General features: G+C 38.1%; 1 protein-coding gene across 2 annotated transcripts in view; it reads right to left on the bottom strand.

Moving 5' to 3' along the window:
• vps50 (VPS50 EARP/GARPII complex subunit) overlaps window positions 1–16,234 on the bottom strand; it is a 200,031-nt gene that overhangs the window by 13,691 nt on the left and 170,106 nt on the right. For both annotated transcript variants that reach the window (XM_059972546.1, XM_059972548.1), the window contains exon 23: window positions 593–741. In XM_059972546.1, coding sequence (XP_059828529.1) covers window positions 593–741 — 149 coding nt within the window. The remainder of the gene's footprint in view (window positions 1–592; window positions 742–16,234) is intronic.

Raw genomic sequence — 16,234 nt, 5'->3', positions numbered from 1 at the left:
GAAGCAGAAACTCTTACCATATTTAATTAGTAACTCGATAAGCATTTGCAAAGCTATGAAACATGAGCTGGAAAGGAGGGTAATTTTGATTGCTCTTTTTCAGTAGGAATGTGTCTCTCCTGTGATGGGAAAGTATATTATTCAAAGTCAGTAAGAGTAAAATTAGATGATAACCGATATTTCAAACTTAAATTACGGTTCATCTCATTTTATATGTTTTATTACAGAAATCCCAAATGCATTTTTCATGATGACTTAAAAATTGATGTTATGATTAGAGGAGTATCTTCCTAAATAATTATATTTCTGCCACAAGGTATTGCTGGATCAATTTCAGAAACAACTTTTCAACACAAATTTCACAGCTATTTAAAAAAATGGCATATTAGTTGGGGGAATGAGTAGAAGAATTGAATTGTGTGGTTCATGTAGAATAAAATGTGAACATTCAATTACCTGTGAGAAATATATAACATTTGAAGGAACATAACTTGAATATAATTTAAATTTCTATGTCTGATTTGGCTTTTAATTAAAAATATTGAGAAAAGAATATCTTTAATCATTCAGTGATTTGTGACAAATAACTTACAAAGACTCTGTAGCCACGACCCTTTCTGCAAGACCATACAATGTTTCAGTAGAATTTAGAACAACAAGGTGACTGAGGTGTGGGCTTGGAACCTTTTCTTTTCGCTCTTCTGTGGCTGTCAAGGAGCCTGATGTTTCTGGTTGTGCCTCCTACAAAAAAAATGTACAATTACTGATAGTTATATCTATGTAATGAGCTGTCACATGAAAATAATGAATCAAAGTCTGAATAAGCAACGAAGTTTGCTACTTCAAATCTGCTCTGCCATTTATCAAGGCTGAGCTACATCAGCAACATTTACCTGTTACACATCCAAATTCTTTGATATCCTTTACGTCTAGTAATCTATCTTCGTTTTAAATGAACCTTCCATAATCCCCCATTGCTAGTAACTCCAAAGCTCACCAACCTTTCATTGAAGATATTCCTCTTTAACACATTTCTAAAGTCTGATCCTTATTTGGAGATTGTCACCTGGATACCGACTGTCAAGACCTGTAGGGATTCTGCAAGTTTCAAGGTGATCCCTTCTCATTCTTCTGAAGTTGATAATACAATCCTAGCCTACCCTACTCTCCTCATACAGTAAATCTACCATCTATGGAATCAGTAGAGTAAATCTTCATTGGAAGCCCATGATAGCAGCTAGTTTGCTTCTTGGGTAAGGAGACTAAAACTGTTTCCAATTCTTTGCAGTCTCATCAAGGCCCGAAGTAACTGCAGAAAGGCTTCCTTACTCATAGATTGAAATCCTCTAGAAATAAAGGCAAAGTGTTACACTGTATATTGGGTTTCAGTTACATCAACATTACCCAGCCTTTCACCATTCAAAAAATAGACGCCTCTATCTTTTGCGAACAGTTTTCCACATTATATTCCTTTTGCTATGGTCACATCCACTTGCTTAGCTTGTACTTCTTAAAAGTATTTTTTTTAAACTCTTCCGTCCTCACATTTTGTGGCATCAGCAAATGTGGAAATATTTTACTGGGTCTTCTCAGTTAGACAGAGATGGGGGTGAGGGCGGAGACAGAGGGGTGGGAGACAGAGACACACAAACAACTGGGACCTAATACTGATTCCCTTCTCAGCACAATATGCCTACCTGAGGATATTTGGTTTCTGGTCAATTTTCAATCCATGTCACTTTATCAAAAACCTCTATACACTACACCCACTGGTTCCTCTAATTGTCACATACTCAATGATTTCCAATGACTTAGTCAAAGCACGAATATGAGAAAACCTGCAGATGCTGGAAATTCAATTAAAACACTCAAAATGCTGGAAGAACTCAGCAGGCAAGGCAGCAGCTATGGAAAAGAGTCAACATTTCAGGGCCGAGACCCTCCGTCAAACCTACTTTTTCTTTTGTAAATCCATGCTGACTGCTCAATTCAAGGATTTTTGTTAATATATCCTTCATTATAAATTTCAGCGTTTTCTCTTCTGTTGCTTTTATCTGATTTTTGTTCTTAAATACCGAGGCCCCTATATCCACAGCAGCATTTTTAGAATCTACAGAATTTTGGTTGATAACTAGAGCACTCAATAACTCTAAAGCCATCTCCTAAGTCTGTGAGATGTAGATAATCAGTCCATCTTTCATGCTCAAGTATTCCTACAGCACTTTTTTCTGATAAAAACTTACACGTTCAGTTCCAAGACCCTTGGTTTTCCACTATTTCCAAGTCCATCTAAGTGATTAAAAGTCTACAGCACATTTTGTGTACTGTAGGATGTATGGATTTAGATTTCTGAGCCTTAGAAAGCAATGCTGAGAGATGAGATCAATACAAATTAAATGCAGAATCCTTCGATATTGTAATGAGGGTATTTGCATATTTTACTGTAATATATGAACTAACTGAGCCTTTGGAGCAGATTCACAAGGAAGAAAGGTAAAGCTTGAACTGGCTAAACCAGTTGAAATGAAGAAAAAATATAAATAGGACAGGAGTAAGGCATATGGCTCCCAGCTGATTACATCTTCAAGTCTAGTTTCCTGTCTGTTCTTAGATTCAATAATCCATCATGATCTTGTGTCACAATCACAGCTCAATGAGGTGGAGTGTTCCAAGGATTCACTACCCTCTAAGAGGAAATCTCTCTTTATCTCCATCTTAAACAGGTGACACCTTACCATGAAACAAAGCTGTTTAAATCTGGGTTCCTTTATAAAGGAAATCATCCTATTAGCATCCACTCTGTCAAGTTACTTAAAAGCTCTGAATCAGGTTTAATATCACAGGCATGTGCCGTGAAATTTTCTGTTTTGGAGCAGCAGTACATTGTAATACATAATAAAACCTATAAATTACAATAAATACATATTTAAAAAATTAAATAAGTAATGATAAAAGAGAGGAAAAGATGTGAGGTCATATTCTTGGGTTTATTGTCCATTCAGAAATCTGGAAGCAGAGCGGAAGAAAATGAGTGTGTGTCTTCAGGTTCTCATACCTACTCCTTGATGGTAGCAATGAGAAGAGGGCATGCCCTGATGGATGATGGAGGGTCTTTAATAATGGAAGCCATATTTTTGAGGCCTCACATTTTGAAGGAGTCATCAATGCTGGGGAGGCTAGTGCCTATGATGGAACTGGCTGAGTTTACAATTTTCTGCAACGTTTGCTAATTTTGTGCAGTGGCCCCTCCATACCAGATGGTGATGCAATCAGTTAGAATGCTCTCCATGGCATATCTGTAGAAATTTGTAAGAGTCGTTGGTGAGATACCAATTCTCCTCAAACTCCTAATGAAATATAGTCACTACTATCCCTTTTTTGTAATTGCATCAATATGTTGGGCCCAGGATAGATCCTCAGAGATGTTGACACCCAAGAACTTGAAACTGCTCACTCTTTCCACTGCTGATCCATCGATGAGGACTGAATGTGTTCCCTCAACTTCCCCTTTCTGAAGTCCACAATCAATTCCTTGGTCTTACTAATGTTCAGTGCAAGGTTGCTGTGACATCACTAAACCAGCTGATCTATCTCACTCCTGTATGCCTCCACATCACCATCTGAAATTCTGCCAACAATAGCTGTGTTGTAGACAATTTTATAGATGGCATTTGAGCTGTGCCATGCCACACAGTTGTGGGTCGACAGAGAGTAGAACAGTGGGCTAAGCACACGCCCTTGAGATGCACGAGTGTTGATCATCAGTGAGGGGGAGATGTTATTTGTGATCTCCACAGTCTGTGACATCCCATTGAGGAAGTCAAGGATTCATTGCAGAGGGCCAATTTTTGGAACTTGTTGATTAGAACTGAGGGTATGATCATGTTGAATGTTGAGCTGTATTAAATAAACAACAGCCTGACGTAGGTATTGCTATTGTCCAGTTGATCCAAATGGAGAGCCAGTGAGATTGCATCTGCTGTAGACCTACTATGGTGATCGCAAATTGCAGCAGGTCCAGGTCCATGCAGGAGTTGATTCTAGCCATGACCAAACTCTCAAAGCACCTCCATCATAGTAGATGTGGGTGCCACTGGGCACTAGAATTTTAACATTTCCAGTAAGAATATTATTCATTTTAAATGCCAATGAAAACTAGCCCAATTTGCTGAAGTGTTTTCCTCAGATAAGCTCTTCATTCAGCCTCAAGGTTCTTATTTAAGCTACCTTTAATCATAAATGAAGAAGCTTGGTCTCAAAGCCTATATTTGAACTCTATATTTGAAATAACCTGGTAAGCACACCACTGCATGTGAAATGCAGACATTTCAACTGTCAAACAGAACAATTAACACATATTGAAGCAAATTCCTGAGAAATACAAAGTACAGAATGGCTATGATTTTAATAACATTGTTAAATCAATTTAATTGTTTAAAAGACATATAGCAACGTGAACTTGAGAGTGCTGGGGTTCCAGAGTTTCAGTTTCGGGGCAGAATGGGGTCATCAGTGCTTTCTGGTGGTTGTGAGCTAAAATGTGGCTTGGTTAAAAATACATCACAAACCGATTAGTAGGAGGCATAGAACGGAGAACGAGGATTTGGTTAAATTATATCACAAAAGCCGAATAATGCACTCCTGCACTCCTAAATCTTACTGCATGGATACTCAGAACCCACAATAGACAGAGTTGGGAAATGGGATGAACCTGAACAGATATTTTTCAGCCACACACACCATAGATGGAATGGCCCCCTTTTGTGTCACAGATATGTGATTTTCATTTTTGCTTCATATGAAATGAAGACCAACAAAATGTACCCTAGCTAGAAGCTGATCTCCTGTTTGGTGATGTCTATGTCAGGGTTATTGAACATTTTTAGAAAGCTTCAAAGTCAGAAGTTATTATTTTCTACTGTGTTCTTTAACTATGGAATAATACAAGAAAATATTTCTGAACCCCTGCATTCCAAAATAAGTAAAAGCAGGTGTATGCAATTACTGAGTACAAAGTATGCCACACAACGTGTACTATTTTAAGCATATTCATTTTCCTTTGTGACCATTCACAATCTGACAATGATTTAATGAAGAATAGACATCACCTGTCTACGACATCTATTTCTAGTTTCACAACTTGTCGAAACAAGAGACAAGAACAGCATTCTTCTTTGACAGCAATGTTCACTTACTGGTGCAAACCTGTCAAAACAAATTCTGAACAATTTAGGCAGAGTGCATATGCAAGAAGTTGAAGAGTGCAAAACTTCTCTGAAATGAACATAAACATTACAGCACAGTACATGCACTTCAGCCCACAATGCAGAGCCAATTCCTTTACTCTAAAATCAATCTAACCATTCCTTCCCATATAGCTCTCATTTTCCTTCATCCTTTTGCCTAGCTAAGAGTCTCTTAGAAGTGCCTAATGTATTTGGCTCTCCCACCACCCCAGCAGTGTGTTCCATGCACCCACTGCTCCCCATGTAATAAAAACTACCTCTGACATTCCCCAACAAACTTAAAAGTATGCTCCCTGTATTAGCTATTAGCACCCTGGGGAAAATGGTATTCATTAGTCAGGGTTTGAGCTTGAAAGCTGTGAGTTAATATTACAGCTCTTTAAAAATTGTGAGACCACATTTGGAATATTGTGGACAGTTCTGGTTGCCTCATTATAGGAATGATATGGAAGCTTTAGAGAGGATGCAGAGCAGATTTACCAGGATACTACCTAGATTAAGATCCTGCTTTATGAAGACAGGCTGAGCAAGCTAGGACTTTTTCTCTTGGAGTGAAGGAGATGACAGGCAACTTGATAGAGGTGTACACAATTGAGTGGATTGCCAGAGACTTTTTCCCAGGGTGGAAATGTTTAATACAGGGTGCATAATTATAAGATCAGTGAAGAAAAGTACAGAGAAAAATATTGGAGGCAAGTTTTTTTTTAATAAATAGCGAGGGGTGAATGTGTGGAATACCTTGCCAGGAGGGGTGGTGATCAAAGCAGATATTTTAAGGGCATTTAAGAAACTATTTGATGGCTACATGGACAATAGAAAAAATAGAAGTGCCGTGTAGGAAGGAAGGATTAGATTAACCTTAGAGGTTAAAGAGTCAGCATGACATCATAGACCATGTTGCCTCTTATCCCTGATCCATTCTACCCTCACTCTAGTTATACTCCTGTTCTTCAAGTACATGCAGTACACCTTGGGGCTTTCCCTAACCCTACTTGCCAAAGGTTTCTCATGTCCCCTTCTTGCTCTGCTCAATTCCTTAACTTCTTTCCATCTATCTTATAACTCCCAAAAACCTTTTCTGAACTTGCTGAACTGAATTATGCTTCTTTTTTCTTCTTGGCCATATGTAAATGTATTTGCTAATGAATTTTACACAAGTATAGCACATATATATTTGGAAGTTATTCAACTGCATATTAACTTATAGCAAAAATAATCAAATCATTTTATCACACTTGTATGAAGCACTTGGAAGTGGAACATGTAGGGATGAAAGAGACTTTCTTTCATTGCACAGCCCTGGATACAGTAAAAGTACAGTTGGTATTATTTCCCTAATGTTTTATTATTGATTTTCAAAATTATTTGCAGTAAATTGAGAGAACAAGTCAACATTTGAGAAGTGACCTACATCCATTAAGAACCCACAGAAGCCATCTTGACAATGCCATCTCCCACTCTGTTTCCTGTGGACTTCATTTTTCCAACTTTTCAACTTCAAAACATCCATTCAAACAACTGCCACAACAGCAATTCTGAGATGATTTTCCTTTTCCTTAGCTGTGATCTTTCCTCCTTCAGAGTCGGTAGGAGTCCCAACTTCAGAGTCGGTAGGAGTCCCAACTTAGTCTGTTCCAGCTGAGACATCTTCTAGTGTCTCAGCTGGAGAAATTTCAGGGACCCCTTGTCCTCATATTCCATCACACCAGCTTTTACATTCAATGCTTCATTTTCAGGACTTAACCTCACAGTGAAACCACCACCAGACACACCGTTCCTTTCTCTGATCTTTCAGCATTTAGAGGGGATTCTTCACCCTTAGTTGTATGTTTCACTTTTATTCCTACTTAATTTTCTTCTCAATGGTACCTTGCTATGAAGCTCTTGCTCCTCTACCCTTTCCTTTCCCACCATCCAAGGAACCAAATAATCCATAAAATTAAACAGCAATTTAATATAGTGTAGCCTTTTAGTACACAATAAGAGATATATTCTGCATCACAAAATGCAATTGCAGATCTTGTGACTCTTTTGTGATTCACACCAGCCAGAGCACAAGGGTGACCACAAAACTCCACTTCTTCCATCATCGTTCTCCTCCTCTACTGGTTTCACCTATCATCTACCAGCCTGTCTCATACCTCTTTATATTGACTCCTTTTCCCTTACATTCTCAGTCCTGATGCAGTCTCAAACCAAAATGTTGATCATTCCTTTGCCTCTACAGATGCTGCTTGACCTGTTGTATTCTTCCAGCAGTTTGCTTATTGCTCCGGACTCCAGCATCTGCAGTTTGTGCCTACACAGACGTTTCTTTGCTCTCTTCATCCTATCTCCACCTTCCCTACAAGTTTGAACATGCTTATCTTGCAGCTTTTCCTAGTTTGGACCACAGGTCAGAGATTTGAAAAACAATCTCTTGCCTCATATACTGCCAGGCCCATTGAGTACTTCTAGCATTTTCTGTATGTATTGTTGATTAACATTTTCTATTAAAGTAAAACTTATTTGGTTACTTCTTTTGGGGAGGGTGAAGAAAAAGCAGAGGCAATGTGAGATAACATACAGTTATATTTGCAAGCATGCCTCTCAAGTGCTTATAGTAACTGAAAAACTTGGTTTTCTGAATATTAACAAAATTATATTTGTGTTATTAATATATCTAAATTTAAACTATATTAATAGAATTTAAGCAAATAATTAATCTATTATTAACTTCAAGTGTGCAATAAATGTCAGGTCTAGTGGAAATCTACACAGCAATACAATCTGGTTATGCACCTCAAAAAAATCAGGAAAGCAGTAATCAGGCTAGTAATTATGAAACAAACAATAATTTGGTTGTGTGAGAGCTTAAATGGACACACAGATGTACCATTTTAGTTGTTAGTTGAATAACAAGCTCCTTGTCTTTATTTCTCTAGCAGTGCCAAATTGGTATCCTATTAAATAAACACTGTAGATACTCATTTGCTGAGTTCAGTTCCTGAGGTTGTATTTAGTTTTCATAACTCATTTTTTTTGCATAGTCAAGAAGATATGATTCTCATTTTAACAAACAGTATTCAGTGATCTTAAAAACAAAGTAACAGGTTATGAATAATGATTAAAGATACTTAGTGCTTGCTTCACAAATAAGACTGCTGAATCTCACGTTAGCATTACCTTTGAGCCTAATCTGACCTTCATTTAGTGCCCACCTTCCTAGAGCCCACATCACCAAGAGCCAATTTTTATAGTTCCAGCAAAGAACATTGAAGGAGGCAAAGTGGCCGCTCAAGCATGCTTCATTGATTGACTACTTCACTTCTTAGAAACTAAGCCTTGCACATCTTTGATTATGAAAGATCTGTGGCAATAGAAAGATGAAATGAGAGATAAACACCCTAATTTTAAAACTGAACTGAGGAAAATTTGTCATAATAAAAAGCCTACATGTTTTGAAACTGGAAAGAAATGTTATTTCTTTTGCCATAAAATGGTTGATACGTAGAAAATGTAGAGCAAATGTTATGCTCTTGAAGACTTTAAAAAATGTTTTAATATCAAAAATATAACTTGCTAGAGGTTGCGAGATAGATCCAGATCTAAAGTGCTCTGTGGAGAAGAATCTGAAAGCTTCAGAGCAAAGAAATCAAAGATAATTAATGCAGAAAGTACAAAACAAAGCACAAAAGAAATGAAAAAGTGATCAGCAAAGCCTACATTAAATTTTATAGTCAACCTGCTAGATATAGCAAATATTAAATTAGGTTAATTCAAATCCAAAAAGATAACACAGTATACAGTACTGACAATAGAAAGAACAGTTACCAGTATCATCTAAATAATTTAAATAGAGAAAAAAGAGGGTAGATAAGGATATGCTTATATATAGTTTCAAGAAGTTTGTGAACCCTTTCCAACAACCTGGATTTCAGCATTAATTACTCATAAATATGGTCTGATCTTAATCTAATTTACAATAGTAGACAAACACAATCTGCCTAAACTAATATCACATAAACAATTGCACTTCTTATGTCTATATTGAACATATTATTTATTCATTCACAGTCCAGGCTGCAAAAAGCATGTGAACCCTTGTTTTTAATAACTGGTAAAACCTCCTTTAGCACCAATAACTGCCACCAAGTCACAAACAAGAGAAAATCTGCAGATGCTGTAAATCTGAGCAACACACACAAAATGCTGGAGGAACTCAGCAGGTCAGGCAGCATCTATGGAAAAAGTACAGTAGACGTCTCAACCCAAAACGTCAACTGTGTTTTTTTCCCATAGATGCTGCCTGGCCTGCTGAGTTCCTCCAGCATTTTATGTGTTGCTTGAACCTCCACCAAATGTTTCCTGTAGCTGATGATCAGACTTGAACAACAGCGGGGAGGAATTTTAGACCATTTCTCCAATCAAAACTGTTTCAGTTCATCAATATTTCTGTGATATCTTGCATGACAACCCTCTTCAGGTAATGCCACAGCATCTCAATTAGGTTAAAGTCTGAACTCTGACTTGGATATTCTAAAGCACTAACTTACTTCTTTTTAAACCATTATGTTGTTGATTTAATCTTGCACTTTGGATCACAGTCTGGTTGCACCATCTGACTTCTTTTAAGCTTCCAGTGATGGACCACTACCCTGACATTCTCCAGCAAAATGTTTTGATACAATTTTGAATTCATTGTTCCCTCAAAGATTACAAGCTGTCCAGGCCTTAAAGCAGCAAAGCAGCCCAAAGCATGATGCTCCATCCAAAATGTTTCACAATTGGGATGAGGTTTTGGTATTGGTATGCAGTACCCTTTTTCCTCTAAACATATTGGTGTGCAGTTCTGCAAAAAAAAAGTTCAACTTTTGTCTCAGCTATTCACAGATCATTGTCCTAGAAGCACTGTGGTACATCCAGGTGGTCTTTTGCAAAAAAGAGACCAGCAACAATGTTTTTTTTTTGGAGAAAAGTCCTTCCATGAACACCATACTTGCTCAGTGTTTATCGTACAGTGGACACATGAACAGAGACTTTAGCAAGCTCTGGAGATTACTGCAGGTCACTTGATGTTACCCTTGGATTCTTTTTCACCTTCTTCAGCATATCATACTGTGCTCTTGGAATGATCTTTGTAAGAAGCCCACTCCTAGGGGGAGAGTAGCAAAAGTACTGAATTTCCTCCATTTGATGAGTACTCAGGTCTTTAGAAATGATCTTATAGCATCTTCCAGCTTCATGCATCTCTACAATTCTTATGTCCTCAGAAAGTTGTTTTGATTGAGGTATGGTGCACATAAACAGATCTTTCTTGAGAAGAACATACTCAGTCAATACTCTGAGTTTATCTCTTTTTTTTAATACATAGGTCAGGGCACCTCTACAATCCACACTTACAATCTCATCTCATTGACTGGAACAGCTGACTCCAAATAGCATTTTTTTTTAAAAAAGGAATTATCCCAGAGGTTCAGATACATTTCTGAACCTAGACTGTGATTGTTTGAAAGGTGTACTCAGTATTGACAAGAAGTACAACGGTTCATGAGTTATTAGTTTCGGTGGATTGGATTTGTGTATTATTGTGACTTAGATCAGACCACATTTTATGAGTAATTACTGCAGGAAGCTTGGTAATTGCAAAGGGTTCACAAAGTCTTGTTTACAACTGTAGATTTACAGTACAGGATCAGGTAATGCGTCTGTTTGGCCCATATCCTGTTCAAACTGTTCATGACATGACTCCAACCTTTCTTTATTCAACTTTCAACATAACTGTCTATTTTACTCTGGAGTCTTTTTTTCTAAAATCCATCTTTTTCCATTGATACATGATTAGCATGATTAGGTACAAGCCAAGACCAAGGACAAGCCAATAATTGGGTACAAATGCAGAGTAAAGAGTTAAATTGTACCACAGAGGAAAAATTCATAAGGGCAAAGAATGCAGGACTGAAAGTGCTGTATTTAAATATGTGTAGCATTCGGTATAAGGTGGATGAACTCATGGAGCAGTTAGAAATTGGTCAATACGACTTCATGGGCATCATTGCGTCATGACAGAAAACGACTATAGTTGGGAGCTTAATATCAGAAGATTTACTTTGCATTGAAAGGGCAGGCAGGAGGGCATAGGCAGTGGTGTGGTCCTGCCGGTAAGAGATGTAATTACATCTTTAGAAAGAGGTGACAGGGTCAGAGATTGTTGAATCTTTGTGGGTGGAGATAAGAAACTGTGAGGGTAGAAAACCACTAAGGGAATCACATATAGGCCTCCAAATAGTAGCCAAGATGTGGGGTTGACTGTGCAAAGGGAGCTGGAAAAGGCACATAATAAGTGTAATGACAGAATTGTAATTTTGCCTTCAATATGCAAAGGGGATTGGGAAAATCAGGTTGGTGTCAGATTGCAAAAGAAGGAATTTGTTGAATGCATACAAGATGGCTTTTTTGAGCAGCTTGTGCTTGAGCCTAATCAGGGTAAGGCTATCTTAAATTGGGTGTTGTGTAATAACCCAGATCGTATTGGGGAGCTTAACATAAAGGAACGCTGAAGAGGCAGTGATAATAATGTGATTGAATTCATAATGTAATTTGAGAGGGAGAAGCACAAGTCACATGTATCAGTATCATAAAGGAATAAAGGGAATTACAGAGGCATGAAAGAAGAGCTTTCCAGGTGGATTGTAGGAGGATACTGGCAGAGATGTTGGCAGAGTAGAGATGGCTAAAGTTTCGGGGAATAGTTCATAAGGCACAGGATAGACATTTTCCATAGAGGACGAAATTCTGAAGTGGCAGTGGGTAGGCAATCGTGGCTGATAAGGCAAGTTAAGGACTGCATTAAAGCCAAGGAAAGGGCATATGAGGTAGCAAAAGTGAGTGTGAAGTTGGATGATTGGGAAACTTGTAAAATCCAATAAAGGCAACTATAACAGCTATAAAAGGAGAAAAGATGAAATATGAGGACAAACTAGCCAATAATATAAAGCAGGATACCTATTCTTTTTCTCAGTTATATAAAGAGTAAAAGGGAGGTCTGAGTTGATATAGGACCACTGGAAAATGATGCTGGCAAGGTAGAATTGGGGGACAAAGAAATAGCAGAATAACTTAATGGGTACCTTGCATCTGTCTTCACTGTGGAAAACTTTGGCAGTGTGCTTGAGGTCTGTGGGTGTCAGGGAGCAGGAGTGAATGCCATTCCTATTACAAAGAAAAAAGTGCTAGGCAAACTCAAAGATCTTAAGATGAAAAAGTCATCTGGACCAGATGAGCTACATCCCAGAGTCCTGAGAGAAGTTGCCGAGAAGATAATGGATGTATTGTTCATGATCTTTCAAGAATCACTTGATTCTGCCATGGTCCCAGTGGACTGGAAGACTGCAAATGTTACTCCACTCTTTAAGAAGGAAGAAAGGAAAAGAAAGGAAATATAGGCCAGTTAGCCTAATCTTAGTGGTTGGTAAAGTGTTGGAGTCTATGATTAAGGATGTGATTTTGAGGTATTTGGAGACTACCCCAAAAGTCAAGAAAAATCTTGCCTGGCAAATTTGTTGTTTGAGGAAATAACAAGCAGGGTAGACAAAGGAGAGGCTGTGTATGTCATTTACTTAGATTTTTAGAAGGCATTTGACAAGGTGACACACGTAAGGCTGCTTAACAAGACAAAATCCTATGGCGTCACAGAAAAGATACTGGCATGGATAGAGGAATGGCCGACAGGCAGGGGGCAGTGAATGGGAATAAGAGAGGCCTTTTTGGGTTGGCTGGCAGTGACTAGTGGTATTCCTTAGGGGTCAGTAATGGGACTACTATTTTTCATTGTTTGTTAATGATTTGGATAATGGAATTGATGGCTTTGTTGCAAAGTTTGTGGATAGGTGGAGGAGTAAGTAGTGTTGAGGAAGTAATGCGATTGCAGCAGGATTTAAACAAATTGCAAGAATGGGTAAAAAAAAAGTAGCAGGTGGAACACAGTGATGGGAAATGTATGATAATGCAGTTTGGTAAAAGGGACAATAGTGTATAATATTATCTAAATAGGAAGGAGGTTCAAACATCAGAGGTGCAGAGGGATTTAGGAGTACTCGTGCAAGATTCTCAGAAAGTTAATCTACAGGTTGAATCTGTGATAAAGGAGGCAAATGCAATGTTGGCATTTATTTCAAAGGGAACAGAATATAAAAGCAAAGAGACAGTGCTGAGCCTTTATAAGACTCTAGTCAGGCTGCACTTAAGAGTATTGCCAACAGTTTAGGGCCCCATGTCTCAAAAAAGATGTGTTGTCATTGGAGAGAGTCCAGAAAAGGTTCATGAGGATGGTTCCAGGAATGAAGGGGTTAACGTATGAGGAGCGTTTGGCAGCTTTGGGTCTGTACTCACTGGAATTTAGAAGAACATAGGGGGATCTCATTGAAACCTACCAAATGTTGACAGGGTCAATGTGGAGAGAATGTTTCCTGTGGTGGGGGTATTCAGAACTAGAGGGGTGAGTTTTTAATAGGGAGGCAAGGAGGAATTTTTTTAGCCATAGAGTAGTGAATCTGTGGAATGCTTTGTCTCGGTCTGCTGTGAAGGCCAAGTCCGTGGGTATATTTAAGGCTGAAATTGATCTTTTCCTGATCAGTCAGGGGATCAAAGGATATGCTAAGAAGACAGGCGTATGGGGTTGAATGGGTTCTGGGATCAGCCATTATGGAATGATACAGCAGACTCAATGGACTGAATGACCTAATTCTGCTCCTATCTCTTATGATCTCATGCACCTGAATTTATTGCTTACATCCGTCAAATACATGAGTAAAAATCTTTACATTATGTCTCTGTCTAAATGTGTAATTTATAATAAATAGTATGTACAACAGGATAGTCAATATAACATAGAAATATAGTTATGGCAGCATGAATTAATCAGTCTAATGGCCTGGTGGAAGAAGCTGTTCCGAAGCCTGTTGGTCCTGCCTTTTATACTGTGGTACCCTTTCCCGGATGGTAGCAGCTGGAGCAGTTTGTGGTTGGGGTGACTCGGGTCCCCAATGATCCTTCAGGCCATTTTTACACACCTGTCTTTGTAAATATCCAGAATAGTGGGAAATTCACATCTACAGATGCACTGGGCTGTCCGCATCACTCTCTGTAGAATCCTGCAATTGAGGGAAGTACAATTCCCATACTAGGCAGAGATGCAGCCAGTTAGAATGCTATCAATTGTGACCCTGTATAAAGTTCCTAGGATTTGGGGGCCCATACCAAACCTCTTCAACCTTCTGATGTGAGAGAGCACTGCGCTGTTGTGCCTTTTTCACCACACAGCTGGTATGCACAGACCACTTAACTCCTCAGTGATGTTTATGCTGAGGAACTTAAAGCTGTTCACCCTCTCAACCCCAGAGCCATCTATAATACAAGAAAGTAAACAAAATGGGAGAGAATTACAAAGAGAAGAAAAGCAGAGTGGAACCCTGTAGTAGTACAGAAAGAAATTTAGAGATAGCTCCACAAATAGCTCCATCCTCAATAATGACAGAGGTCAGCTTGACTGACAAAGTCTAGGGTGGAACAAACACAAACACACCTTTATCCAAAAGGTGCCACATAAATTTGTACATCTCGCCACCACCACTGAAGGCAGTTTTTAGCCACACCTATTCTCTCCAGGGGATCAAAAATAGCCGAGAGTATGAGATATAGCAAAGACCATTCTAACCAGAGTAGTGAAAACACATGCTCCAGAATTGGCTCCACCACCAAAAAATTCTATATGGTAATAGAATTGGCAGATCTCCAAATCTGCTATTGATAAAGACTGAAATTTCCTATAGATTTTCAGTCTTCTGCCAGGTTTTCTACACATCAGCAAGCATGTCCCAATGCAACTAGAATGAAATTTTCATCCTTATACAGCTTTAACAGTGTAACTTTGCTGCTCTGTAATTTATGTTTTTCATAGTGCTGCCTAAAAATCTGCTGAATTTTTCCCAAATCATTTTTAAGCGATTTAATTGCTTTAAATGGACAGCAGATTATGAAATGTTATAAATAAAGGTTAAAATGAGTTACAATTCCAAATGGTAACTGCATAAATGTCTGTTTTTAATTTTAATGCCTACCAAGTTAGCACAGCTCTGTAAATTCAATTAACTCTGCCATCAGAAATTGCATTAAATGTTTCTGACCTTGATGTCATAGTTGTCTCTGGCTAAATCAATGTTCACTCCCCCTTTCCCAATGGCTCATGAATTATGTCCAGTGGATCATTTTAGAAAGCAATTAATAATCAGCTACATTGCATATCTGGTTCACATATAGACTGGAAAGGGCAAGAGTTCCAAAATGCACAAAAGGTTATTAATGAACCAGATGGATTTTTGGTAAAACAGGTAGTTCTGTTATAATACATTTCCATAACACAAATTGGTTAAAATGTGATTGAGGGCATAGGGAACACTAAATTCAATACTTGGGCTACAATGGTTATAGTGGGATCAAGAAAATCTCTCAAAACCATGCTTTGAAGGCAACTTCAGCCTGTTTTGCTATAAAAGTTACTTTCTTTCATGCATAACCTCTTAGAAACACGCAGGGAGTCAAGCATGTCTTAAGATCAATAGTCCATATTAGTAACTAAGCTATAATACCATCTTTGCTGATACTGAAACAAACTATCAATGATTACAAGTACTGTAGATTAATGGGGAAATTTCGGAGTGCAAGTCTACACATTCCAAGAGTAGTAGAATATAAAAGCTGGTTAAAAACTACATCTGAAGTGCTTATTTCATTGCCTGAAGGGCAATGTAGGGGAGAACACATTGGGTCAAAAATACATAAAATACCAATTATGCCATGTCCAGATCACATTACAGGAATGTAAAAATGGCAAAGAGTGCAAAGAATTTATTATTATGTCAATTATGGAGAAAACTAGTGATGAAGAGATACAAACCAGGCTAATGATATTTTCTCTGGAAGAAAGAAAACCTAGGGTAGGGTTAATCAAA

Source organism: Hypanus sabinus, chromosome 6 (assembly GCF_030144855.1).
Source record: "Hypanus sabinus isolate sHypSab1 chromosome 6, sHypSab1.hap1, whole genome shotgun sequence".
NCBI classification, from domain to species: Eukaryota; Metazoa; Chordata; class Chondrichthyes; order Myliobatiformes; family Dasyatidae; genus Hypanus; species Hypanus sabinus.
Note: the sequence above shows the minus strand (reverse complement) of the source record. Positions and strands in the feature narration are given on the sequence as shown.